At 45.5% G+C, this 24,047-nt stretch overlaps 1 protein-coding gene across 1 annotated transcript in view; it reads left to right on the top strand.

The window, feature by feature from the left end:
• LOC138293741 (glutathione S-transferase P 1-like) overlaps window positions 1–24,047 on the top strand; it is a 73,303-nt gene that overhangs the window by 22,895 nt on the left and 26,361 nt on the right. The window contains exons 3-5 of the mRNA XM_069233079.1: window positions 6,108–6,220; window positions 12,409–12,496; window positions 16,559–16,662. Coding sequence (XP_069089180.1) covers window positions 6,108–6,220; window positions 12,409–12,496; window positions 16,559–16,662 — 305 coding nt within the window. The remainder of the gene's footprint in view (window positions 1–6,107; window positions 6,221–12,408; window positions 12,497–16,558; window positions 16,663–24,047) is intronic.

Below are 24,047 nucleotides of genomic sequence, written 5' to 3'. Positions count from 1 at the left end.
CACTTCAACTGAAGCATATAAACTCTCAGAATAACCGTCCCAGGACAGTTGTCTTTTCATGAAAGTAGTGGAACACTGTTTCATAAATCAAAAACGAATGGGCACGTCATGGCCCTCCCATCCTGCTCACTTCGACCACTGATACCCATCTTGTTTCAGGCATGCAGGCTCCTGCATTGAGACCTCTGAGGGGTGTGGTGATGGTAGGGTGCCATGCACACACAGACAAGAGTGTTCTCTCTTCCTCTCTGTCTCTCTCTCTGTCTCTCCCCATTTCTCCCTCTTGTGTGTCCATGTGGTACACAATCAGAGCCTGTGCTGCAGGGGGTGAAGTGTTGTGCCCTGCCTGCCAGTGTGTGTCTGAGGCTGCACACAGGGGAGGCCATGTAGTCATGGTGTGATGTTAGAGCTACACAACCTTGGTGTGTAACTTCAGTGGTTTGACAAGCACACACACATACATGCATGCACACACGTGCATACACAGATGCATGCACGCACATACACGTGCACACTTGCATACACAGACACTTGAATGCACGCACACAGACACACACATGCACGCACATACGTGCATACACAGACACATGCACACACACACACATGCACACGGATACACACATGCATGCACGCACATGCACACACATGATCCGAGGCACTCCGACAGGTCCTGCAGTCGGTTAGGGAGAGAGAGGTTACTTGTCTACCAGCTAGGATGTGATGTGAAGGGATTTGAAAAGCGCACACCATGTAAGCCTGCGCTTCACAGCTCCCCAGGAGCCCCAGGCCATGTGGTGTCTCAGTGTGAGCTTCTATCCAGTGTGGCAAGCTAGGAACGTCGACCCATTCTAGCAGTGCTAAAGTGAACCCTCCCATCATGCAGAAAGCTGTTGGGTAGAAAGCCAGGGCTGGCTGGTCACATGTCCTGGGACCACAAGGCAACACTTATTATGTCATGCAGTTAATCCCTGAAACTCCTGGCTGGACGGATCTCGTATAGCAAAGAGAAATTCAATGTATTTATTGACAAGTGGGTCAGGAATGTCCCTTCCACCAAGGTCTGCTGTTACCTCTGAGTGTGAGACTGAGGTTTCCCAACAAGTGGTGGTGGTCTTGGTAGCACTAGTAAGTACATGAAGATATAAAATGGCAAAAACAACCTGGACACCTGAACATGCTACAAAGGCCATTTAAATAATAAGCAAATGCTGGCCAGTTCCATACTATAAGCCAAGCACAGGGCACAGTGCCACCTTTTCAAAGAGGCACAATTCAATGCTACATTCAGATGGCATACTCTAGCATGTATGCACACTAGGCGGGATGTTGTGCCACAGCAGCACTATGTTGGGTGCTTGGCTTGGGTGATTGAATTTTGCAGTTTTTTAACTGTGTTCTCAGCACAGCCAAGTTTCCCAGGTCCATGCGTGATGTGGTGCTCCAGCCCAGGTTTTAACTTTGAACTGTAAAACAGGACCTACAAGTCCCAGAATTCAAAGAAAAAAACCTGGACTGGAGCAGCAGATCAAACACGGACCTGGGAAACTTGGCAGCTATGTGTTCTTTAAAACAAGTCCTAGACAAAAATGGTACAGTTGAGTTAGCAGTTTAAAACTACTGCTCTCACAGGCTGCAGTGGCAGGCTTGGACTCATGTTATGCTTTGTCATATTCAGGATGGCACACGAAGTTCTCCAGTCCCTGGGGGGCACTTTAACTTAAAGGCCCTGGGTACCTCTAATATATACCGGGGACTTATAAGTAAGTTAACTTATTCCAATTGGGTATAACCTAATCAAACGTACTTTATAAGCATCATTGCACATACATTGAGGTCTAGTTAGCAGGCCTCTGTGCACCCCCAACGTTGAAAATCTAGCAGCATCAGCCCAACTCTTTGGGGGTGATCATACAAAAAGGGGTATTTCCTTACAAAGGAGTATTGCTTCACAGATGCAGAACAGACACACACATTTGGGATGCAAGTGAGATGGTAAAGATACAGGGTACAGAAGAAAGGCCACAGATCTAGGTGCATGGGAGAGAAGGAACTGCATCACAAATGCAAAGGTACATGGCTGGAGAAAAGAGAACATGCCTCCATGGGAGAAGAGGAGGGAAAAGCTGAAATGAAAAGGAAGAAAGAAACAAAGGGTAGAGACACAACGAGGGGCAGCAGGTAGAAAAAGGAATAATTATTTGTAAGAGGTAAATGCACAGAGAAAGGTGAGAAGAAAGTGGAAGAAATAGAGGGGGATAATGAAGGGGCAGAGGAGATGACAAGATAGGTGGAGACAGTAGAAAAACCTGCTAGAAACCTGGAAGCAGGTGATAGAATTCCCTTTCACCTTTTAGCCAATTTCTCTGGGAAAATGTGATGTAAAATGCACTTCCCTGAAGGAAACTCCCAATTCTCCATTGAGGAATGCGGCTTGTCCACGTCAGGCACTGCAGTCCAGCTTTGGGCATTGTCAATACAGGCAGTGGGCTGTGCCAGTGGTGGAAGTGGGCACTGCCAGCTCTGGAAATTTGCTCTGAACTATAATATAAGGTTTTGGCACTTACATTTATTTATTTATGTATTTATTTTTTTATTATTACAAATCAAGCACTTGGCCAAGCTCTTATCAAAAGGAAAACTAACCATAAATCTGGCTGATAACAAGTCTTATGATTGTGAAAATTATGTTTTACTCTGTAATTCTTGTAAGGATGTCAGGCAGATATATTGCTTACATTTTATAGTAACAGGCATTTCCTTTATGTTTCTAAAGATAATTTCTCTGTATTCATATTTGCATTATTTTTTGTTTCTGTTCTGGGATTGGGAGGCTTTCATTCCTAGGAGGTAGGGACAATGTGTATCTGCAGAATGCATTTGCATTATTTAATGCTTCTGAGAAGTGAAAAATCTATCTGATAATTAACTTGCTTTTGTGCAAAGTGCTGCTAAATGCAGGATAAATTATTTAAGTGGCCATTAAAAAAGACTTTAACAGCCCAGAGTTAATACTTTGTTTCACAGTAAGACCCATTCATTAACCTATTGTTCTAACAAACATAACAGATATCTAACACAGTCAACACATTGCTAATAGGTGGTTTGTCCTTTCACCCGCCCCTCTTTTCTGAGGGTTATTGCGTTGATACCCACAGCTGCAATGCAAGGGAGGAGAAAGACAAGAGAGGTGTGCTCATGTGGGATGTGGAAGATGATGATGTGGGAGGTATAGATTATGCTGTAGGAGTTTGACGAATGGGCGGAGTCTAATCTAAGATGGTCCATTTCCCTTGCTTGCATTATAGCCAAATGCAACCTTGCTACACCACTGCATGTAAATGTAGTAGGGTCTGGTAAAAGGTTTCAGGATCTCTTCGTTCTCTTTCCACATGCTTTGAAGACATCGCTAGACTCTTTGTTAATCAAGTTGCTGCCCACAGGAGTGATCTGGTGAAACGTTTCAGGGTCTCTTCATTCTCTTTTCACATGCTTCAAATAAGTTGCTGGGATCTTTGTTAATCAAGTTGTTGCCCTCAGGAGTGGTCTGGTGAAAGGTTTCAAGGTCTCTCCATTTTCTCTCTTTCCAAACTTTTGGAGACATTACTGGGGTGTTTGTTAATCGTGTTGTTGCCCTCAGGAGCAGTCTGGTGAAAGGTTTGCTTGTCTCTTTGTTCTGTTTCCACACTCTTGGAGACATTGCTGGATCTTTGTTAATCATGTTCCTGCTATCAGGTGCTGTCTGGGCTGCGGCTGTTCCAGATCCTTTTCCTGGAATTGTACCACATTTCTACTTAAGGACAAATAACTGCTCATAAAGTATTATAGTAACTAGAGTACCATTTCTGCAAAAGTCTTTACTCATTGATTATTATTTTAAGTTCATTATTTTGTTTAGTTTCCAAGTAGCAGTGACAGTCCTCATAAATGTAAAGGACAAGGCAGAAAATACTGTACGAACAATCAACTCTGTCACCCTAAATATTATGGATCATTACTGATTCATGTTATTCATATTCTGGATCACTTCGGACCTCTTTTCCATCTGCATCTAAGTTACTAAGTATTATTCCAATCAGTTGTCGGGCTTCAGTTACATCTGACGTGTGGCTAGCTAGTGGATCCCCATGCACATACTTGTGAGAGTGCAGGACATCTACATTTACATACTGTGAGTGTACAGAACATCTTCACGCCTCCCACTTGTGAGTGTGCAGGATATCTTCACGCCTCCCACTTGTGAGTGTACAGGACATCTTCACACCTCCCACTTGTGAGTGTGCAGGATATCTTCACGCCTCCCACTTGTGAGTGTCCAGGACGGCTCCATGCCTCCAACTTATGGGCATGCAGGACATCTACATGCTTCCCACTTGGGAGGGTGAAGGACTCCTACGGGCCTCCCACACACCTCCCACTTGTGAGTGTGCAGGAAATGTACATGCCTCCCACTTGTGAGTGGCACATCTACATGCCTCCCACTCGTGAGTATGAAGGACATCTACATGCCTCCCACTTATGAGCATGCAGGTCATCTACATGCCTCCCACTTGTGAGTGTGCTGAACATCTATGCGCCTCCCACTTGTGAATGTACAGGACATCCACATGCCTCCCACTTATGAGTGTGCAGGACATCTACATGCCTCCCACTCCTGAGAGTGAAGGACAACTGCATGCCTCCCACCTTGGAGCATGCAGGACATCTAGATGCCTCCCACTTGTGAGGGTGCAGGACATGTACACACCTCCCACACACCTCCCTCCTGTGAGTGTGCAAGACATCTACATGCCTCCTACTTGTAAGTGTGCAGGATATCTACACACCTCCCTCCTGTGAGTGTGCAGGAAATGTACACATCTCCCACTTGTGAGTATGCAGGACATCTACATGCCTCCCACTCGTGAGTGTGAAGGACAGCTACATGCCTCCCACTTATGAGAATGCAGGGCATCTACGTGCCTCCCACTTGTGAGGGTGCAGAACATCTACACGCCTCCCACTTGTGAGTGTGCAGGACATCTACGCGCCTCCCACTTGTGAGTGTACAGGATGTCCACATGCCTCCCACGTATGAGTGTGCAGGACATCTACATGCCTCCCACTCCTGAGTGTGAAGGACAACTACATGCCTCCCACTTATGAGCATGCAGGACATCTAGATGCCTCCCACTTGTGAGGGTGCAGGACGTCTACATGCCTCCCACACACCTCCCATTTGTGAGTGTGCAAGACATCTACACACCTCCCACTTGTGAGTGTGCAGGAAATGTACACATCTCCCACTTGTGAGTGTGCAAGATATCTGCATGACTCTTTCATGTGAATGTGCAGGACAGCCACGTCTCACTCTTGTGAGTGTGCAGGACATCTACATGCCTCTTTCATGCGAATGTGTGGGACACCACGCCTCCTTGTTGTGAGTGTGCAGGACAGCTGCATGCCTATTTAATGTGGATGGGCAGGGTGCCACGTCTCCCTCTTGTGAGTGTGCAGGAAGTGTCCTCCATGAAGTCAGGGACCTGGGGGACTCCTATCTAACAGTTAACGCCTCAGTAAAGGCAGAGAGCTATCTATAAGGAAAAAAATACCCCCACCATACATTTCAAAGGCATTGCAAGTCACTGAGAAGCTACATGACCATATAGAGGAAAGAGGCCTCTTAAAGTTGGGTGTTCTTTAATGAACTATGTGCATAAAATAACCGTATTAATATAACTTTCTCGTTTATGCTGATGAATGACCATGTTAGAAAAAGAGAACAGAAGAATGAAAAGACGTTCTTATTTTTGTTCTTTAAGTTGCATCTGTAATCATGCTCTGTGACCAGCCTTTCACTCTGGCTGCTGGCACTTGCAATAGGCATTATGAATCACTGTTCCACTGTAACACGTTATTACAATTGGGAAGCTACATCATTTTGGTTTTGTAGGAAACTACAGATGTAACAACTCAATTGTAATAATGGAATTAGAGGCAGGTGTTTATACTGGGATTGCATGAACTCTTGTATTATATATCTCAGTGGTACAGCTCACAGTGTAACCCACGTGCAGTGCCTTGTAAAGTGTTTGTAAAGTCCTAACTTTCCTTTGCTTTTTTCCCTGTAGGCCGTTCAGGGGCCACGCGGTTCCTGCTGGCAGACCAGGGCTGCGAGTGGAAGGAGGAGGTAGTGTCCCTTCAAGACTGGATTGATGGAAAGGTTGATCTCAAGAAGACAGCGGTGAGTATTTATGAGCGTAAGGATTCTGGGCCAGATAGATGAAGCATTTTTGCTGGTGGCCGGTTAGATGCCTTTAGACATGTACCAGCCAGATTTTGCGAGTCAGCAACCTATTACCGACTCCCAAATTAGAGTTTGCGACTCTCTATTAGGAAGAGGCATGACAGGCGCGTCCCTTCCTACTAATGAATCACAAGGGTACGAGGAAAGTTTTGCAACTGGGAATACATTTGCAGATTACCACCAATTTCAAGTTGGTGGTAAGCCATTTGCAAAAGGGAAGGGGTCCCCAAGGGAGCCTTCCCCTTTGCCAGTGGGGGTGCAAACATTTTTTAAGAACAGGCAGTGGTCCCACAGACCACTTCCTACTCTTAAGAATAGAAAACATTTCACTTTTCTTTTTGTAATGCCTACCATTTCCCTTCAAAGTAAACTGGCTGCCCTAGAACAACGGACTAACAACGGACTGCTTTATTTAAAAGGCTATCACAGACCTGGTGGTCCGCTTAACCCCGCAGTCCACCATCTCTGTGACTTTGGCCATTCCCAAATGGGTCCCAAATTGCGACCTGCCTCATGAATATGTTGCAACCCCTTTGGGAATCGCAAACAGTGTTCAACACAGTGTTGTACTGAGCAGTTTGAGAGTTCCCAGTAGTAAATCATTGCTATGTCGCGAAGGCGAGTCTTCGTCGTAGGGTGAGCCAGAGTCCAGTACCTGCGACAGGTCTACTTCTGTGTTCCTTGCCAGCTGCTCACCGTCCACACACTCTAAGAAGAAGCCTGGTGAGATCCAGTAGCATCGTGTGTGTGTGGCGTGCTGGGCCCAGTTCAGCTTTTGAATGGGGACAGGAGTTGAGGTTATTGATGGAAATTGTCTGAAATGTGGAAACCAAAACACTGTTTTTAGGGGAGGGCAGGGGATGCTCCTGCCGCCCAGAGGGGGAAAAGCACACACTTGCCCAATGGGAGCTTTGAAATGGCCTTTAAGATTGGAGTGTCTTGCCCTGAAATACAGTTCCTGACCTTGGAAGCCACAGGGTAACCTTTAATCCAAGTAGAGTGGTATTTGTGCAAGTAAGCCGGGTCCAGGAGCTGCACAGCGGCAACCGGTCTGAAGAAGAACATGGATGTCCTGTTGAAGGAGGAGATAGTCAGTGAGGGACACCTCTGTCTCAGGCTAAACAAAGGCTGTATCAAAGGCATGGCTTACACCTTGAGATTCAGGGGGGGGAGAATCTCAAATTTCACAACTAAAAAAGGGGCAGAGAGGAGAGCTCAGACGACTAAGATTCAGGATTTACTGTGTCCATGAGGAACAGGGTCAGCACTGATTTGTTTTAGGTGGGCCTCTGTCTAGAGTGGCACAGTGGGTAAAAAACAATGGGTTGAAAGGTTAACCCGAGCAAATTCCATGGATGAGACCATTTACAAGCGTTCATCTCATCACCTTTTGGGTGTTTGATTGCCAGCAGTGTGCCTTGAAACCTGAGGCAGGTGCAGCTTTCCAAGCCTACTACTGCCAAGGTTTGTGAATTCTAAAAAGTTGTAAATTTGTGCCCGTTCAAGTGCCTATTTACTAGTTTTTGGTAAACCAGACACTATATATATATATATATATATATATATATATATATATACACACACACACACATATATATTTATATATGTATATATATATATATATATATATCTATATACATATATATGTGTGTGTGTGTGTGTGTATATATATATATATATATATATATATATATATATATATTCATTGAAAAAACAGGTTACAGTGACATTATAGTTAAGTTCTGAATTTACTTTCTTTCAAGTAACTAAAACCCGTGCCTTAAGGTAACTATAACTAGCGCCCTCACCATGCACAGTTGTCTCATCAATAATTTTATTGCAAATGTTGCAGTGAAACTATGAAAGATGGCATAGAATATGTCATTAATGATATAACATGTAGAGTAATTAGCTGTGCATGGTGGAGGCGCGAGTTATAGTTACCTCAGGGCACGTGTTTTAGTTACTTGAAAAACTCTAAGTATAACTGCTAAATTTCTATGCTTTTGTACTTGTAAATTCAGAACCTAAGTATAACGTCCCTGTAACCTTTGTTTTTTTCAGTGAATTTCTATGGTTTTTTTTACGTAAAGTAATTTTCATTGCTGTATGTGAATCCAACCACCGCTGCGCACGGTCTTCGGCCCTGTGCAGCGGTGGTTGGCCACAGGGCCTGGCCTGGGGCCATGCCCTGAGGCCTTGCCCTGAGGCCAATCCCCTATAAGCACCCAATGTTGAATCATGCACGGCCTTCTCCTGTGTGCAGTAGGGAATGCCCACAATGGCTGACCTGTAGCCAGTCCCTGCGGCCAACCCCCCTAACCACCCAACCCAATGCCGTGCATGGCCCTTTGCGCTTGCACAGTGGAAATTGTCTGCGGCCTCCCTGGGTGTGAGAGTAGGTGTGAGAGGTTGTATCGGGGGTAATAGTGACTGTTAGAGTGTCTGTGTGGGTGTGAGAGTGCATGCATCAGTGTTTCAGTGGGTGCATCACTATGTGCGCGGTTCTGTGAGTGGGTGCATGAAATGATATGTGTTTTGACCACTGACTCCACGTCGCACTTAGCCTAGCAGCACGCCGTCACATTAGTGACCACCGGATTTATTTTGCCTATTGACTTTATTTTAGCGTTAGCCACTGCCACGTTAGAGGTACAGATGTTAGAAATGCAGAAGCTACAAGTATTTTATCAGTGCCCATGTTATGCAATGTGCTTTTTGCTCATGTTTTTATTCTGTGTGTCTGCATGTTCTTTCTCACCAAGGGCTTAGGCTGATAAGAATGTGCTAGGATGATGTTTGTTGTACGGCAGGGAACGGTTTTGTTTTGAGAGAGGGCACCGTGGGATCTTGACTAATTCCAGTGTGTTCCTTTCTAAACTGACCTGAAGTAGCCAGCATTTTTGAATGACCAACTGCGAAGCAAGGTTTTTTTTTTAGAAATCTCCTCACTGGCTTGTTTAAGGTATATAAGAGACCTAGGGTTGACGGTGGGGAGACTCAGAGACTTCAGTCAGGATTGAGATGTTAATGCCTGACCTCCCGTGAGGGTAGATCTCTCTTTCTCCTTGCAGCCGATCTTAGGGTTCTACAGCTTGAAGCTACTGAGAGAAAGATGAAGGAGCAGCTGTGCCCCATGGTGATGAATTTTTATTAATTATTTGCTTTGCATTGTGTATGAATATATATATATATATAAATATAGGTGTCTGTATCTTTGCATGTATATATTTGCTGTTTAGAGGTTGAAGATTCTTTGTACAAGTCCTCACTTTATTGTTGCGCCCATTTTTAAAGTGCACTTTCAGTTGTACTGACCTTCCTTTACGAGCCTTGCAGAATGATTTGTTAAGTGTATTTCCTAGACTAAGAGTTGCATTCCAGAGATTATTTTCACTGTGTGTGTATTTCAGCTCGGTCAGTAGTGAAGCAAAACAGTGCATCAGAGTGTCATTGGATCTGTGAGTGGGTGCGTAACTGCCTGAGTGGGTCAGAGTGGGAGCATGAGGTTCTGACTGGGGCTGTTAGTGAATGCATGAGGGTCTAAGTGGGTCTGTGAGTGAGTGGGTGCTTTACAGGTCCCCTTGTCAAAAACTAGACTGTTTGCTGTGGCTTGGCTGTAGCTGCAGAGCTACAGCCAAGCCGCAGCAAACAGCTATGTCCCGGGGGTGGGCAACCCGGTACATAGAAGGAGCCGGCTCTGGGAGGTGGTTCCTAGGCCCATCAGTAGCTCCAAGAAGGGGTCCCCCTCCAACGAGGACATAGCCCAGGGGGTGGTGGTCCACTGGGCTTGGGGGTCCCGAATAAAACTCACTTGATGGGACTCATTAGATATGAATTCTTACTCTATAGACTTACAATTCCTTTTGGAATACTATATGAGTGCTTGAGTATCTTTTTATACTTTAGCATACAGTGGACCTATTGGACCATTGCTGTTCATCCCGTGGTAGTAGGACACATGATACCTGTCAAGCACCGCCCTAATCAGCTGTGTTCTTTGTTTACATTATCCACATTAATGTTTGTTCAATAGGAGATGTGATTTATATACCACTACTACCTTTCTGTATATGTACAACTGACTGGAGTCCCTGCCCTGGGATCACTTCTTTTCAATGTATATTCACTGGAAGCCCTCTTCTTCGTCTCTGCCTTGATGGTAGAGTTGCCGTGCTTCCAGTCCTTTCATAAAGTGACTGATGGCCCCATGTACCAAACCCGAGTTGCAAAATAGAGGTGGGTATGCCAGCAAGTTAAGAGCTGGGCACATCAAATCACTGTTTAAATAGACTGTTAGACCTGACGTCCTTGGTGTGGCCGTCCGCCAATCCTTTTGGCTTCACCCATCCAGTTTTCTGAAATTCATTTTGTTGGCATTAGGACTCTGTGCACTTTACCACTGCTAACTAGTGCTACGCTGCATGTGCTTTCTCCTTAAAATATGGTACTACTGGCCTACACCTAATGTGAACATTTAATTTACTTATACCTCCCTAATATATGGTACTACATTTACCCAGGGCCTGATTGTGCCACCCACTACAGATGCCCTTTAAAACATGTCCCAGGCGTGTATTTGCAGCCTGTAGTGCAGTTTTAAACTGCCAGTTCTACCTGCAAAATAGACTTTTTGCCAGGCTATACATAACTCCTACAATAAGCCCTAAACAGTACTGCATTTAAAGAGTGGGACATGTGTTTTTATGTTTTACATGTCCTGGTAGCCAAAAACTTCTAGATTCGTTTTCCACTGCTTACCTCTCCCATAAGATAACAATCGACCTCGTGTATCCGGCCAGCACTCCATCGAAATCCAGATAGCCGCTGTTGGTGCTTTGATCTTTTAGGTACTATTTTTCGCTTAAAATTGTAAAAATTCATAGCTCTGATTCTAATGATTGAGTTTTGTTCGTTTTGGTGTCATTTTATTTATTAAACGTTTCTCTATTTCTCTACATTGGTTTAGGATTTTTCTTTTGTTAAAGTTTTCACTTTATTACTGTTTGTGTGCCGCATAAATATATAACACTGTGGCCCTAAGTTAAGCCTGACTGCTTTTGTGCCCGCCCTGAATATTAAACACAGGTTAATTTAGTGACTTCTGTGGTTCCTGACAAGGATCGTGGTTGTTGCCCGATTAGGATTTTTACCTCCTTCAATCAATAACTCAATTTCTTACATAGACCTTTAATAAAAGTGATATTTTTTAAACATGATCTGGAAACATGAATGGCTCGCTCCCAATGATAACGTCATTAGTGAACTAAGAGGCGAATCAGTAGTCACGTAAACCATAAACATGCCCTAGATTTTTATTACAGATGGACCCACATTATAGTCTACTAAATCAAATGCAACAGGTGCTTGTACAGCTCACATCCTGATCTCAATTATTTAAAAGTGCTCTCAAATAGGTGATTATCAAGAAAAAAGGAGACTTTGTGAAATGTAATGTTTGACTAGCATCATCCACTTTGTGCAAGCAGGGAAGCTGTATTGATTCCAAGTTATCTGGTTTCACATTTTGAAATTCAGCCACCATGCATATGCCTCTGTCTCTTTCTCCTCTGTTTTACATCAAAAGTGGCTGTTTTCTCTTTTATCCTTGGGGGAGGATGAGAAAACCGACACAGAGACAACAAACCTGACTCAAGCTCCCCAGACCCAACTACGAGGCAAAGAATGTATTTACTTGGGTGGTGTCATTTCCCAAAAATCTCCCTGAAGCTATGCCCCTGGGCTGTATGGATGGCTTGTCTGGGCATTGCATTGTACACAGAGACTGCACCAGATGGGATTGATCGCTTCCTCTTGGGCTGCCACAGATGGGCAGGAAACTCAGGCATCACTGCCTCATGGGCCAGGTGGTTCTGTGAGGTGCACCTTGTTAACAGCACACACAGGTACCCATGTGGGATCCACGTTGGGGATTCGCACCAGGCCTCTTTTAACTATCTCAGGATATCACCAGGAGCTGATAGGTAGCAGGTTGGTTGTTGATCGGGCCCCCTCATCCTCTGAGGTTTCATCCATAACTCTTCATCAGGATCTCCTCTCTGGGACTTTAGCTGCCATACTGGTCCCAACATATTGACTGTTTCTTCTTTCTCCTCCTTTCTCAGGTCTTTGGGCAGTTGCCCATGTTTGCAGATGGTGATTTTATCCTGTTTCAGTCGAAAGCCATCCTTCGATATCTGGGGCGCAAACACGGTGAGCACCATCCAAGGGGGTGTGGAGCACTGGCGGACAGCGCGGTTGGGGGGAATCTTTCCTTCTGCTGGTCTTTTTCTGTATTATACGGTGATGGCCAGTCACAAATAATATTTCTGTCTCAAGAACATTTTATTCAATTTTTTTTACAAAAGAAATAGTATGAGGAATGAAATAAGTGAGGATCAAGTGAAGTAGCATACCAAAGGCCCCCGCTGCCCCTGTTGTGCTTGGGCCATCCGAGCTCCAATGGGCCCACTTATCACAGTACACTGTGCACAGGCAGAGGACCCTTAGCCTGAAAGCCCCTCAATGGATTGGGGGGCCCTCCTTGTACTTTGCAGGGGGACCCCCTCAAGTTTTGTTACGTCACTGTCTCAGAACCTCAGGAAGCAAGGAAGCAACAAACACCATCAGGATTCAACAAAAGCTTTAGGGCCAGTGTGTGGAAGAAGCCTAGCTGGTGAAGCTTTGCAGTCACCCTTGCTGTACTCATAGAAAGTTTAGAGACCAGAAGGTTTCTGAACCTCACCTCTCTCTAGCGTGAGCGCAGATTTACTAGTAATGATGAATGTTCATGTTTGTGTATTTAAGTTAGCATGAGTAGGCTGCAAAATTAATTTAGTATGCCTTTAGTCTGGTTGCTGACAGCTGAAGGAAAGGAGCTTTTATAAGGTTGCACTACATGCATGATTTCCCTCATTCTGTGTTTTTTATTCATTATAAAACAGAGGCAATTGTACTCTTTTCATTGTACTGTATCACCTTATGCAGACAGGAGGAAGCCTGCCAGAGATTTACATGTAGTTACAATTGTTCAAGGTTAATGCTGGTTACACTGTGCTCTCAGTCATATTTCAGTAGTTTATTGTTTGGCAGTGCAATGTCATTTCCTCTTGGATGTAGGTGAAGGCTACTCATTGACTATCCATTTTTGGAGTGTTTCTAGAGTGAGACTGCTTTACGTAACGCAATCCATGAAACGTTGATTGTTTTCTGACATGTAACCTTTAATAGTGCGGGCCGTGCTGCCACATCACCCCAATGCAAAGAGTGTGGTCTTCTACTCTTTAAAACCTATATAATGTGCTAATTTAGGGATGTGAGCCTGAGCTTTTTCCCTATTCTAACTTAGCCGTCCCCATGACAGATTGTGATTTGACTTTGTAGTTAGAATATTTCAGACTTCTTCCTTGCTTTCATACTGAGTAGATACTCTGCCTGACAACCACCAATGAGTCACAGTCACAGCCAATCCATGAACACCTACACTTCCAGATTCAGACCAACCCCAACTCCTCCCTCCGTGGCACACTCATCTATAGGCCACCCAGACACAACCTAATTTCGGCAAAGACATCACTGACCTCGTTGCCCCCCGAGCACTCACCTTCTCCAACTACATCCTACTCGGCGACCTCAACTTCTACCTTGATATCCACGATGACCCCAACACCACAAATCTCTCAGACAACCTGGCAACACTCGGCCTCAAACAACTTGTCAACATCCCCACCCACAGAGACGGACACATCCTCGACCACGTCTTCTCAGCAGGGAACAACATCACCATCTCTCACACATCTGAATACCATTGGACCGACCACAAGTGTGTCCACGTTACCTTCATAAAGAACACTGCATGCCGCTATGCCCCCGCTTCCTCGGCAGACGCTGGGGCAAAGTTTCAGAAGCACAACTCACCAACGTTCTGAGCCACTCCCCCCGCCGGACGCAGCGGATGCTAATGAAGTCGCACGCAATCTATACCTCTAGCTAAGACAGACCGTGCAGCCTACAAGAACGCAGTCACCACGCACCACCAGAGCTTCAAAGCTGCCAAAAAAGCTGCCATTCAAGAACACCTCAGCACCAGCGCTCACAACAGCAAAGAGCTCTTCACTACCATCAAAGAGTTCACAAACCCTAGGACAGGCACCTCATTCATCGATCCCTCCCTCCCACGACATCTGCGATGACCTTGCCACCTTTTTCCACCGAAAAATCCCTGACATTTACGAAGGCTTCAAGAACCAAAACCCGCCCGTACCACCCACAAATACCACCACAACCCCAGCACCACACCAGATCCTGAGCTCCTGCACCCCTATCACTAAAGAGGACACGCAAAGACTCCTGAACTTCATCCACTCAGAAGCACCCTCGGATCCGTGTCCCCATCATATCTTCAACCTGACCAGCGCCACCATAGCACCTGAGCTCTGCTGAACTATCAACCAATCCTTCAAGACCGCCACCTTCCCATCAGACTGGAAGCATGCCGAGATCAACCCGCTATGCAAGAAGCCCACCGCTGACCCAACGGAGCTGAAAAACTACAGACCCATCTCTCTGCTCCCTTTCCCAGCCAAAGTAACGGAAAAGGCCGTCAACCAGCAACTCACCAAATTTCTCGAGACACACCAAATCCTAGACCTATCCCAATCCAGATTCAGCAGCAACCACAGCACCAAAACAGCACTCCTAGCGGCCACTGACAGCATACATGCCATACTAGACGATGGAGGCATGGCTGCACTCATCCTCCTCGACCTCTCCGCCGCATTCAACCGTCTCCCACTGCACTCTCTGCGTCACACTCCACAACGCCGGCATCCGAGATGAAGCACTGGAATGGATCAGATCATTCCTCACCAGAAGAACACAAAATGTCAGACTATCGTGCCCCAGAGATCATCACTCAGCCCGACGCTTTTCAACATCTACATGGCCCCGCTAGCCAAGATCATCAAACAACATGGGCTAAACATAGTCTCTTACGCCAATGATACCCAACTGATCCTCTCCCTGTCAGATGACACTGTAAAGGCAACGAGAAATTTCCACAATGGAATGAGAGCAGTCGCCGCCTGGATGGAAGCCAGCTGCCTCACACTCAACACGGAGAAGACGGAGATCCTCGTAATCGGCTCCACCCCTTGCGCCTGTAACAGCTCCTGGTGGCCCACCGCACTGGGAAGCGCCCCCGCTCCCACGGACCAAGCACGCAATCTGGGCATCATCCTGGACTCCTCTCTATCCATGACCTGCCAAGTCAACGCCGACTCGTCGTTATGCTTCCACACCCTCCGACTCCTTCGAAAGATCTTCTAGTGGATCCCCTCTTACACGAGGAAGACAGTCACCCATGCACTTGTCACTAGCAAACTGGACTATGGCAACGCACTCTACTCCGGCAACACCAAGAAACTACAATCAAGACTTCAAAGAATCCAGAGTGCAGCAGCCAGACTCATCCTGGCCATCCCCGACATAGTCACATCTCCTCCCACCTCAGAGACCTACACTGGCTCCCAGTCAACAAGCGCATCACATACAAACTCCTGATCCACACCTACAAGGCACTACACAACAAAGGACTGGCATACCTCAACCACCGCCTCGCCCTCTATGTACCCAACAGAGAACTCCATTCTTCCCAACTCGCCGTTTCCAAGTTCTAAAAAAGTACAGCAGGAGGAAAATCCTTCTCCTATCGCGCAGCGGGACCTGAAACACGCTACCTCTCAAGCTCAGGCAGACCGCATCACTGAAGCAGGACAGGAAGGACCCCAAGACCTGGCTCTTCGATTGAGCAACACACCTGAAACATCACCTTGAGACCCTGTGCTTTAGAAATCCTTGATTGATTGATTGATATGACAGTCTGTTATCGGACACTATACTTAGAATGTCTCTTGACTTACAATATTAAATATGGATTTGAAATCGACTAGCCATTTTCCTTTTGCCTTCTGTAATGATTGTTACTTTTTAAATAAACTTTCAAGTTTTGGACTTTATATTTTGTCCTGCGTGGGGATTTTGCTGTGTTGATTTTCTGTAATTTGCCTAGAACCTTGGGACTGACATGGACTCAATCCATCCAATCAGATCTTTTACATTAGTGGAAAGCGCCAATACTAGCCACCCATAGTGCACATTGCCTCCATGTCATCCTTTTCAACAGCTCTCTCAAGCCTTATAAATGTGTCTGAAAAGTCCCGTCTGTAGTGTGTTGCCTCCGTTCCACCCTTCTAAACACCTCACCTTCCCTCACAGATGTCTACGGGAAGAACGACAAGGAAGCTGCGCTCATTGACATGGCCAACGACGGGGTGGAGGACCTGCGAGAGAAGTTTTACAGATGCTATTTCTTCGAATGGGTAGGTTTGTTTTTATGTTTACTACAAGATGGCTGCAAGACCGCTGGGTCCTCTTTTTTTAGGGTTCAGTTCATGGCACCAAGAGAGAAACCTGTTGCAGACTTCAGAAGCAGAAATGTCTGTTGGGGAATGGGGTGCTTTCCCACTCAATCCATGCCTCTGTAAGGTGCAGAGACAATCACAGGTCAGCAAGCACCTGTAGGACTGCCCATCTCTGCCACTTTGTGACACTTAGGGGCATATTTACAAGAAAGTGGCGCATCTTTGACCAGCACCTAATGACACCATGGTTACACCATATTTATAATACGGCGCACCATGGCGGTCGTTAGCACAATACCGTCAGCATTGTTTACGCTATTGTGGTGCTTTGCTACACTGGCGTGAAAAGTGTTGGCACTAGTGCAGCAAAGCACAGGGAGGCCCATTGAATACAGAGTGCTCCACATTTACGCCTGCTCTGAGCAGGCGTAAAAAATTATGGAAAAATGGCGCAGTGAAATGTTGGGAATTTCACGGCGCCATTTTTTGGGCCTCCCTGCGCCGGAATGCCCCCCTTGCATAAATTAGGCCTGACGCAGGCATAATGTGGCGCAAAGGGTCGCACAGTGGTGCAATGCATGCATTGGGCCACTTTGTAAATAAAATGCAGCAGAAAAGTCACCTTAGTGCCGCCTTCGCTGAAAGAATATGATGGCACTAAGGTGGCGCAAGAGCTTGTAATAAGCCCCTCGATGTCTGTGCAGCTGCTTTGAGGAGTGGCTACCAAGAGATCCTGATCTCTTGACCTCGAGATCCTTTAATCTAGAGAGGAGGACAGGGGGTATGGCTTCTCATGCAGGTGGTGTGGTGTTCATCATCTCCTGGAGGTAGAGAAGCTTTAAATTAAACAGAGTTTCTCATTTATTTTTTCCAGTCCCTGTTTTGAACTAGGGGACAGTGAACTCCCTCTGCTAACAGAAGAATATGATTCCATTGAGCAGCCAATGACTCTTGGCGAGAGAGGGCACAGTGAGACCTGAGCTGTACAAAGGGTGCAAAAATATCACTGGCACAGATTACATTTGCTCTTGGCACTTCTACTGTTTTTTGCACTTGATTTAAACATTGGGCCAAGAATGGGGAATTACACAAAGACTGATTTGTCGATTAACAAAATATTAAACGTAATAGAAGTGAAATCACATACACTTTGACCTCAGTGACATCACAGGAAGTTCCATCACAACTTTTGATCCATAACCTTCCCAAGAAGTGATGTCACATGACCTGTAAGACTGGTGGTAGCAATGCTGGGGGTCCTCTAGGGAGCCCCCAGAGTGCATGGAATCATACTTCCAATACTTGCAACAGTATTGGGGTATGATTCTGACATGTTTGATACCAAACATGCCCAAGTTCGGAGTTACCATTTTGTAGCTGAACATAGGTAGTGACCTATGTCCAGTACATGCATAAAATGGCGTCCCCACACTTATGAAATCAAGGAAAATGGAACTGAAATTCGTGGGGGAACCTCTGCTAGTGCAGAGGTGCCATTACACACAGGTACTTGCACCCTACTCTCTGGGCTAGGAGGGCCTGCTATAGGGGTGACTTACAGTGACCTGGTGCAGTGACCTGGAAGTGAAAGAGTGCATGCACCCTTTCACGCAGACTGCAGTGGCAGGCCTGCTGAACTGTTTGCATAGGCTCCCTATGGGTGGCAAAATACATTCTGCAGCTCATAGGGATCCCCTGTTACCGCAATGTCCTGGGTACCTAGGTACCATATAATAGGGACTTACATGGGGGCACCAGTATGCCTAACGTGGATGACATACGGGCTTTGGGAGAGAGAGAGCATAATCACTGGGGTCCTGGTTAGCAGCATCCCAATGAACACAGTCAAACACACTGACAGCAGACATAAATAGGGGGTAACCATCCCAAGAAAGAGAGTACTTTCCTACACCTCTCTTCACCAATTACACACAACCATACAATCCTTACACTCCACTCCACCACACATATTACCTCTTCCAGTGATCAGAACTAACACAGACACCCCGAACTCTCGTCCATCCCCTCTTACACACCTCATACACTTCTCCAAAACACATCAACACCCCCTGTAATATTCTAATACCACTCACCAGCAGTAACTCACATACAAATCCTTCACAGAAAACCACTACATCAACATCTCCTCTCACTATTCCACAAAAACAAACAAACCACACACATCAGCACATCAAAATAACACAAACTTTCATACTTTCCGTCACACCCACTCCCACCCTCATGACTACACAAATAACACAAACCCTGACCAATCTTTACCCCTACATTCTCACACTTCACAAACATCTACCCCAAGCACCCCAACACAGCAACATTCATTCACCCGCCGCTCATCCATTGCACAATTCAGAGCCTTACATTAGGATTCACATGCTCCTCCACCACCCCTAACCCATACTCCATCCACACTAAACAGAGGCAAACAAAATAAACAACACGCCACTCATAGCAACCTCGCATCCCCTTGTCTATTACACAATAAGGCTACTGTACAAAAGAAAACTACACTCACCATGTCATTATCAGCCTCCAAGTCCACCACCAACACACACAGACCCAACAAAATGCCTCCTAGGCCTGCTGGACGAGGAACACTATATAGAAAAACAGGGCTATTGTGACCCTCATACAGTCTACAAGCTCAAAATATACTGCTCACCCTTCTCGAAAACAAAATGACACCGCCACAAACACGCATTTTCTAAACGACCTATTCATAAATGAGGGATCACTCTCAACAAGCACCACATCTCCGACCTGCTCACGGACACACAACCTGACTTACTATCCATAACAGAATCATGGTTGGAAGATGACAATGCCCCAGTGTTGCATGATGCCGTTCCTCCAGTTGGGCCTCAAAATCTCACACAAAACCGTATAGGCAAGAGAGGAGGTGGACTAGCTGTTATAGACAAACAAGCAATAAATCTCAGTAAAACAGACAACATTTCCATCCAAGGTTGTGAGGCCCTCCTTGCCAGATGCCACCACACACCAACTTCTTCCTGTAACTTTCTCCTCCTTTACAGACCTCCACCTAGCTCAACATTCGCAGACGCTTTTCTAGACACAGTCTCAAACCTTATTACATTATACTCAAACCTATGCATTCTTGGGGACCTAAACATTTTGTTTGACAAACCCAATACGCCCCATCCAAAAGCTATCACCACTGGCCTAGTCGCATTGAACCTACATCAGATTGTGCACAATCCCACACACATCGCTGGACACATCCTAGATGTCATTTTTGCAAACCCTGAACTAGTTACCGTTCAAAGCATCACGCCAATCACATGGTCAGACCAACATTTGGTAACTTTCTGACATAAAACACAACAAATCAACACACCCCACAACTACTTACATACATGCACCTATCGACCATGGAGCAAACTCAGTTTTGAAGACTTAGAAACACAACTAACAGCCAACACAGATCTAGACACAATTAATTATGTTCCAGAACTTTAGGAGTGGCTACAGGAAGCTTTCAATATCCTAATACCAAAAAAACTAAACAGGACGAAAGAAAACCAACACCTTGGAGAAACACAGAACTTAAAAAGATAAAGCAACAAATCAGAAGGCTGCAACGGACCTGGCACAAAGCAAACAACATTCAAGACAAACTTCAGCTACACAAACTTAGCAAAATACATAAATCATCAATCAAAAAAGCGAAAAAAGGTATAACTCAGACAGAATTCAAAATGCTAAACGACAACTAAAACATTTTATAAAATTCTCAATGTATTTCGGAAATCTAAATGCATGGATGGAAGTCATCCCACTACTCAAGATTTCACAACCTAACTGGCAATTCATTACACAACCGAGGCAGACAAATTGGACTCCTATTTAAAACAGAAGAAAACCATCAGCACCAACCTGTTTCCTAAAATCCCCTCCAAGAGTAAACCAACCCAGTTTCTGCACTCCTTCAAACAAATATCACAAGGTGAATTTATGGATTTTGTCAAAACAAGCAGGCCTTCTGGCTGCCCTTTTGACCCTTGTCCACCACACATCTTCAAGAACATTCTTTTATCTACTTCTGCTGCCACACCTGTAAGGAGAATCATCAATAACTCCTTAACTATAGGAACTTTTCCTGAAGACCTGAACAAGGCATACATAAGTCCGTTCTTAAAGAAAACAAACCTAGACCTGCTTGACCCCAACAACTACAGACAAATAGACCTTTGCTGGGCAAACTGACAGAAAGGGCAGCATTCACCCAGATGTCACAATTCATTGAAGACAACTCCATATTTTGAGACTACCAAACTGGATTCCGCCCAGGAAGGGACACTGAACTGGCACTCATAGCTATCTGGGATGATCTTAAAAACACAGTCGACCGCAATGGAGTTGCTGCACTACTTCTCGTGGACCTCTCAGCTGCCTTTGAACGGTTGACCATGACACCCTAATTCAAAGACTCCACCAAACCCGCATAGAAGGGACTGTTCTCGACTGGATTACATCCTACCTTCAAAACAGAACTAATATAATTTATTCTCCCCCCTTCTCATCCAAACACTACCTCACAAAAGCAGGGGCCCCCCAAGGATCAATCATCTCACCTTTGCTTTTCATCATCTACATGATGTCATTACCAGAATTGATCAATGATTTTCAATTCACATGCTACAACTATGCATATGACACATAAATACTACTTAAATTGCAATGGCCCAAAGATATTGAAAACCCACAGATCTTCAGTTGTGTCAGAGCTGTTGATCAATGGGTGACTTGGAGCCATCTCAAACTAAATGCTTCCAAAACGGAAATACTCACGTGGAGACTGGAAAAATTATGACCCACTGTGCTCCTGGCCTGATGATCTCGGACCACCTCCTGAAGTATCCAAGGAAGTTAAAAACCTTGGAATTACCATGGACTCCAAGTTAACAATGAATGCCCAAGTGGACAAATTAGCAGGAACAAGCTTCATCACCTTGAAGACTCTGCAACGCATCTTCCCCCACCTCTGATTTCTACAAAAGGTGCAGGCTAGTATCTCTCTTGTACTATCCAAACTGGATTATGCCAATGGTCCCTACCATGGAATCGTCTCTATCTATTGTGAAAAAACGAATTCAGAACTCAGCTGCCAGGCTACTATTACACGTAAAGCCACAAGCCCACATCTCCCCTGCCTTTGAGAGCACTACACTGGTTACCTGTTGACAGAAGATCCACCTTCAAGCTGCTTTGTATCACCCACAAAGCTATACATGGAACAGGACCACTTTTAATCAGAAACAAAATAACCAAATACATTCAGCAAAGAAACCTTCGCTCAAGATTGGCACCCCACCTTAAAACACCACCATACAAGAAAAAGACAATAGGTGGTACATCCTTCTCTGTTCAAGAAGCCAAACTATGGAACTCATTACCCCAAATATAAGATCCACGGATAACTATCTTGTCTTCAGAAGACTACTCAAGAGTTGGCTCTTTCCTTCCTAACCACCATATTCAAACAGCAATGGACTGCATATGCCCGTGTTGATAAATATTTATAATCTGATTATGTGTATATTCTAGATATGTATATTTCTTTAGGACATATATATAGTTACTATTTCATAATAATAAATGATACACATACTCTTTAAACCTGTTTAACAAATGTATATTTACTCACGGTTAAATATATATATATGTGTGTATGCGTGTGTGTGCATGCATGTATTTGTGTTTCTATATACATATATATCTGTATATTATTCTATGCCTTACATGTTCATAGGTCATTGCATAGCTCATAGATCAGCTGTGATATAAATACTTATGAATCCCTGCTTTCTTAGTTATATCACAATGAGAAAATGTTATCTTGACTATTTTAACAGCAATCAATCAATCAAAAAATGTATTAAGTGCGCTACTCACCTGGTAGGGTCTCAAGGCGCTGTGGGGGGGACAAAGAGGGGCGGGATGCCAATTTACTGCTCAAAAAGCCATGTCTTGAGGTGTTTTCTGAAAGTCAGGAGGTCCTGGGTCTTGCGTCGGCTGGTGGGGAGGGTGTTCCAGGTCTTGGAGGCGAGGTAGGACAAGGATCTGCCTCCAGAGGTGGTGCGTTGGATGCGGGAGACTGCGGTGAGGGTGAGGTCAGCAGAGCAGAGGAGACGAGTCGGTGTGTGGACGTTCACTCGTTCGTTGAGGTAGGCTGGTCCAGTGTTGTGGAGGGATTTGTGGGCGTGGATGAGGACTTTGAAAATGATCCTTTTGCTGATGGGTAGCCAGTGAAGGGATCTGAGGTGGGCGGAGATGTGTTCATGGCGTGGGAGGTTCAGGATAAGGCGTGCAGCTGCGTTCTGGATTCGCTGGAGTTTCTGCTGAAGCTTGGCTGCGGTGCCAGCGTTTCCGTAGTCTAGTCTGCTGCTGATGAGTGCATGGGTGACGGTTTTCCTGGTTTCTCTGGGGATCCATTTGAAGGTATTTCGTAGCATGCAGAGGGTGTTGAAACAGGAGGAAGTTATGCTGTTGATTTGCTGGGCCATGGAGGAAGATGAGTCTAAGATGATGCCGAGATTGCGTGCGTGGGTGGAGGGTGTTGGGGGTGGTCCTAGGGCAGTGGGCCACCAGGAGTCGTCCCATACTGTCTTGTCGGGCCAAAGATGATGATTTCTGTTTTGTTGGAGTTGAGTTTGAGGTGGCTTGCTGTCATCCATTTGGCGGTATTGAGGAGTCCGGCGTGGAGGTTTGTGTTGGTGGTGGTGGGGTTCCTGGTGAGGGAGATGACGAGCTGGGTGTTCTCTGCGTACGAGATGATGGTGATTCTGTGAGGGCAGAGGATGTTGGCGAGCGGGGCTATGTAAATGTTGAATAGGGTAGGGCTGAGGGAGGACCCTTGGGGGACCTCGCAGATGATCTTGGTTGCTGGGGACTGGAAGGGAGGGAGGCGAACTTTCTGGGTTCTTTCGGCGAGGAAGGAGGTGAGCCAGTCCAGGGCCTTGTGTCGGATTCCTGCATTGAAAAGGCGTGCGCGGAGGATTCGGTGGCAAACAGTGTCGAAATCTGCAGAGAGGTCCAGGAGGATGAGTGCGACCATCTCGCCCTTGTCAACTCTGGTTCTGATTTGGTCAGTGCAGGCGATGAGGGCGGTCCCAGTGCTGTGGTGTGAGAAGGTAGCCTCTTTCTAGCCTTGTTACCCCCACTTTTGGCCTGTTTGTGAGTGTATGTCAGGGTGTTTGTCACTGTTTTCACTGTCTCACTGAGATCCTGATAGCCAGGCCTCAGTGCTCATAGTGAAAACACTATGTTTTCAGTATGTTTGTTATGTGTCACTGGGATCCTGC

This window comes from Pleurodeles waltl, chromosome 4_2 (genome assembly GCF_031143425.1).
Source record: "Pleurodeles waltl isolate 20211129_DDA chromosome 4_2, aPleWal1.hap1.20221129, whole genome shotgun sequence".
In the NCBI taxonomy this organism is placed as follows: domain Eukaryota; kingdom Metazoa; phylum Chordata; class Amphibia; order Caudata; family Salamandridae; genus Pleurodeles; species Pleurodeles waltl.
Note: the sequence above shows the minus strand (reverse complement) of the source record. Positions and strands in the feature narration are given on the sequence as shown.